This window comes from Rhincodon typus, chromosome 37 (genome assembly GCF_021869965.1).
Source record: "Rhincodon typus isolate 14 chromosome 37, sRhiTyp1.1, whole genome shotgun sequence".
NCBI classification, from domain to species: domain Eukaryota; kingdom Metazoa; phylum Chordata; class Chondrichthyes; order Orectolobiformes; family Rhincodontidae; genus Rhincodon; species Rhincodon typus.
This window is the reverse complement of record NC_063368.1, coordinates 20,004,325-20,009,586: the sequence shown is the minus strand read 5'-3', so window position 1 is coordinate 20,009,586 and position 5,262 is coordinate 20,004,325. Positions and strand designations below refer to the sequence as shown.

Sequence of the window (5,262 nt, the reverse complement as noted above, 5' to 3'; positions counted from 1 at the left end):
TGCTGTCTCAGATTCTCCAGCATCTGCAGTTCCTACTATCTCTGCCATGATCTTATTGAATAACAGGGCAGGCTCGAGGGGCTGAGTGGCCTCCTACTGCTCCTGATTTTTATGTGTTTGTACTAACTCTCCTGTGTTGTGATGCCACTTCAGCCAGTTCATGAGGCAGATAATCCTTCGTGGGAATCAAGTCTCTGAGCAAGACATTTATGTGGCTGCTCCACCACACCTCACAGCTGTTCAAACCAAACATGACTTAAACATTTGCAACTGTTAAAACTTTGGCAACAATTGTGACATCAGCAAAAATAAAGGCCACAGAAAACAAGCCAGTGATAAATCGCAGTGATAGTGACCACCTCCTCCATCCTATTCTCGGTATATCCCCAGACCTATACAGCGATGGGTCCTGGCTGGTTTCGACAGCTTACATGTAACCCTGTTTTATTGGAATAAAAACTGAACTTGCTGGAAAACTTGTCAGATCTAGCAGCAACGGTTCCAAAGAAGAGATTAATCAGACTCAAAATGTTAACTTTGTTTGTCTCCACACATATGCTGCCAAGATTTGCTGAGTTTCTCCAGTTCTTCCAGTTTTTATTTCAGATCTCCAGAACCTGAAGTACTTTATCATTCTTCTACCTGTTTTATTGGCCCCAGCTGGAGTCATAGGTCACTAATATTCCACAGTGTTGGCCATTTAACATCAACGTTTGAAACGACAGAACAATTTCCTGAAACATTGGGAACCAAAGGGGACAGAGTGAAGTGCACACAGTGAGGGCTGGGGATTAACTTTGGCTATTGAGGGGAACTTTCGGCAGGAGCAGGGATCAGACACTCCTGGATCAGTCCAGAATCTATCAGAGGATTGACGACAACAAGGATTGGGAGTACCAGAAGTGACTGTGTCCTGGGCTGGTCAGAGACCCCAGCTACCCCAGAAAGAGGGCAAAAGCAGAAAGGTCAACTGTGCAGGATCATGAGATCAGCTAAAGGGGAGGAGGCAGGGAGATTCCACCTGGCTATGAATTACTGACAAACCAGAAATAGAAAATTTCCTTATAACAAAAAAGAACTGGTGAAAGGATCAGAGAATGACCTGATTCAGAGAGTGAGAGTCACATCTGGCATCAGGATACCCAGGGGAAATCTCATCCATTATCACTTCCCCAAACCGAAAGATCCATACAGGAGCTAGCTCTGCTGCTATCTACACTGGAATGGTCTACCATGCTGCAATGGCACCCACAAAGGCTCATTTTCAGATCAAATACTCAGGACATTCATCCTGAGCCCCAAGGAGGGAAATCATACATGTATAAACATAATCAGGAAAGTGTCGATGTCTCTGGGCTTTGGGTTGAGCTTCCTGGGATATTGGCCATTTCACTCTTAATGTTGCCAATTTAGGGGTTTTTTTTAAAACAGAATTCCTGTTAGCACTGAACAACGATTTCACAGCCATTTAGCGACGAATTCAGCCCCCAGGGTCACTGGCTGCTCTGTCCCCTGTAGGTGCCTGTTGCAAATTGAAGGAATGACAAAGATTGTAGAAAGCTGGCTTGGTCCATGTCTGGCTCAGTGAAGTGCAGGCCAGGGACCAACTGTTAATCCTGCTCTGAGTCTTTATTCTCGCTGCATCTCTGGAAAGGCCACTTTGTGGCCCCCCCAAACAGCTCGGTACTGCTGCCCTCCCATGAGATGATGTTGCCCACGGTGCTGGTGGAGCAGTTGGCAATGTTCTGGATCTCCATTGGAGTCAGAATCCGGTCCCATACGTTGAATTCTGCCAACTCGCCAACAAAAGCTTGTGTCGCATCGAAACTTCCCCCGGCCACATCCTGCAAAACGGAACAAAAATGCATTCATATCAACATCTTGACCAGTTTGACATGGAATAGAGACACAGAGCATGGGATAGTTAGTTGGAGCAGTGTAACACAGAGCAGTGGGACTTTGACCAACAGCACTGCAAGGTTCCAGGTGTGGCTCAGTCTAAAGCCAAGAAAAGGACTTTGCACATCACATAACATCAAGGGAAACAGCAGGCCATTCAGCCCCTTCAGGTTCCAGTAATTAGATTAACTGTGCAAAATGTCTTACTTTTGGAATGTACTTGTTCACACACTGAGGGAAAGGATGGAGGAGGTGGGGAGAGAGAGGAAAGAGAGGGGGCAAGGTAAGGAAGGGGTGGGTAGATGAAAGGCTGTGGGAAAGGGAAGTTGTTAGGAGATGGGAGGAGGGGATTGGAAAGTGAATGGGAAGTAAGGGAGGATAACTTGAAGAGAGGAGAAGGAGGTATGGGAGGAAGGGGTGAGAAGGGGAGGAGGAAGTAGGCAGAAGGAGGTAGAGGAGGGGTAAGGAACTGCAGGGGATGGAAGAGTTGCTGAGTGTCACTATTGTTTTGGTAGTTTTGAGGATTTACTGTTTATACCAATGACTGTGTTGAACCTTTCTATGTGAAATGTTGGTGGTCTGTAGTTAGCTAATTTAGCTGTTTTTTTCCTAATAGTAAATCTTCACTAGGTGGTAACAATGATCAGTATGTGATGTTGGTTATTGGAGAAAAGGTAAGCTGGGATTGACTGATTTATTAATGTCTGGGTGCTCATAATCTCAGTTGAAGTTTGCAAATCTCAGTCCTGCTGTAAGTGGCTGAGATTTTCCATTCACAGGTGTGACATTGGTCAAACCGAGCTACTGTGCAGGTCAGAAGAGAGTCAATAACAGGCAATAATGTGGAAAACTGGAGACATCATGTCACTCATCCAAAACTTGTCACTCTACCATTGACACCCTTGGTGCTGGGGTATTGAGGAGCTTCCTGGTACCCACCTGCTCCTGGCCAAGAACTAAAGTCCCGCCAGGTTTGATCGGATGCCAAGGAGCCAGATTATCCCCCGATCCTTGCCACTTGCCATCTTGGTACACCTCCCACACACCATCCCTGGTTGTCCAAGTAATGCACACGTGATGCCATTGTCCATCTTTAATCTCCAACGGGAGGCGTGTCACCTACAAACACAACAATTATTGTACCCTTCTTTGCTCAAGTGCAGAAATTGCTCCAGTAAACAAAAATCTCCCCATAGAGGTCTCCTTCTACACTTCACATGTCTAGTAACTTTAGAGGTAGACAAAGCATGTGCTTCTATATATTTCCATGGCTAGGTTTCCCAGAACAGGTTGCCAGAGCCCAAAGCTTGAGGGATGCCTGAGCATATCTGACCAGGAATTTCTTCCATTCTCACTCCCTGGTCTTTGGTGGTTACAGGCTGGTTCTCGAACTGTTTGACCACATTGTGAATGCAACTTCCTTGGTCATTTAATCCTAGAGGGGGACTGGAACCTGGCTCAGAGGCAAGGATATTACCCACTTCACTTACAAAACCTCCTGAATGAACTGGAGAAACAAAACATCCTTTTTTGCTTGGACACTTTACAGCCTTTAGAACTCAATGTTGAATTCCACAACTACAGAGCCTAACTTTGGTCCTCCACTTTCCTTACATGCTCCCACCCTCACCCAGCAGTTTCTTGTTTGGCTCTTGCTGGCTTTGCTCCTAGGAAAGTGGATCCATCTTTTCCTTTTCATCCATTCGTTTACACCCATTTTACATCTCTATCTTTCCTTCACCTTCATTAATGCCCTTTAATGTTTTGCCCCACAAATGTGTTCCACTTGCTCTTCCTCACCCACTGTCCCTCACAGTAGAGAAACCACCACTTTCCAGCGCTTTCCAGTTCTGAGTAAGAGTCACATTAGACTGACAATGTTAATTCTGTTTCTCCATAGATGCTGCTAGCTTTTCCAGCACTCTCTGGTTTTATTTCATATCTTCAGCATCCATAGTGTTTTGCTTTTATAATTCCTACTAAACATCGATATCCTCAATAAACATGAACACCCCAATATATAGCAATCGCTTCATAAACAATACCCCTCCAACAGATGGAAACCTCTTCAACACACTGCAATCTCGCCAATAAGTAGCCATCACCCCAATAAATATACATCAATATCCCCAACACTCAGAAATCTAAACGTGATTTTCTTGAGGTAGATGAAGTAGGATGGATCAGATGGTCTAATTCACTTGTAATTATCACATGATATTGTGAAAAGTTAATTTCAGGAGCATAAATCATTGTTTGCTTCTCCCTGGTGAGTCAACAAAGTTCAGATCAATTGTACCCGAGCAGTGGCTCAGCTCAGACTGTCTGTCAACTGCAGCCTTTAATCAATTAACCCAATTACCAAAGAAATGAACACTTACTTTGTCATTGATCAGCAGTTCAATAGGATTCTTGCCCCACTCAAGTAAAACCAGTTCATTTGCTTGTCCAGGAACTGCGTATGAGAATGGGGTTCCAATTCCCACAGTGTCCTTAGACTTCAGCCACAGGCACACAGTCAGTGTGTACAGCTCTGGCAGGCTTTGCTTCATTCGCGCATACATGTAGTTCGTTCTCACCGGGAACGAGATTTTGTAACCTTCTTGCAATTTATACACGGCGGTTTCTGTTGTGAAGAATTTAAAATGGATTACTTTAAGCCTCTGAGGTCACTTGCCCTGTTTCCGTGCTGTATGTCTCTATGACTGTAACTTTAAGAATAGATCATTTAAGACTGAGATGAGGAGACATTTCTTCACCCAGAGAGTGGGGTGCCTGTGGAATTCTCTGTCACAGAAAGCAGTTGAGGCCAATACATTGAATGTTTTCAAGAATGAGTTAGATATAGTTCTTAGGCTAAAGAGATCAAAGGGTATGGGGAGGAATCAGGAACAGGAAGTTAAATGATCAGCCATGATCATATTGAATGGCAGAGCAGCCTTGAAGGGCTGAATGGCCTCCTCCTGCTCCTATTTTCTATGTTTCTAAGAGCAATGGCTTGTACCTAGTTTCTTGGCCAATCTCTCAATCAGCCTCTGTAAAACAGATTATCTGGTGCTTGTCACATCACTGTTTGGGAGAATTTACTGTATGTTTTCCACTCTCATTGTGTGCCACAATTCCAGGATTAAGGTAGCATTTTTCCCTAGTATAATTCTCCAAGACTTTCAATCTCGGCAGAGGAAGCACAGTTTTAATATTACTCATTACTACAGTATTACTTATTGATTGGGCTTGGGATATAAGCCTATCACAAACAACTGGATTGTTTTCCCACTTATATGCTGTAGATAACAATGACTTCCCAGTCAACCCTGTCTCTATAACCTCCTCCAACCCCATCTCTATAACCTCCACCGCCCC

At 44.3% G+C, this 5,262-nt stretch overlaps 1 protein-coding gene across 1 annotated transcript in view; it reads right to left on the bottom strand.

Moving 5' to 3' along the window:
• Positions 1–10: 10 nt before the first annotated feature.
• Positions 11–5,262, bottom strand: part of LOC109934144 (neuronal pentraxin-2-like) — a 32,872-nt gene continuing 27,620 nt past the window's right edge. The window contains exons 3-5 of the mRNA XM_020532954.2: positions 4,281–4,525; positions 2,839–3,018; positions 11–1,844 (exon numbers count right to left, since the gene is read on the bottom strand). Of these exons, the coding sequence (XP_020388543.1) occupies positions 1,611–1,844; positions 2,839–3,018; positions 4,281–4,525 (659 nt within the window). The 3' untranslated portion in view covers positions 11–1,610. The remainder of the gene's footprint in view (positions 1,845–2,838; positions 3,019–4,280; positions 4,526–5,262) is intronic.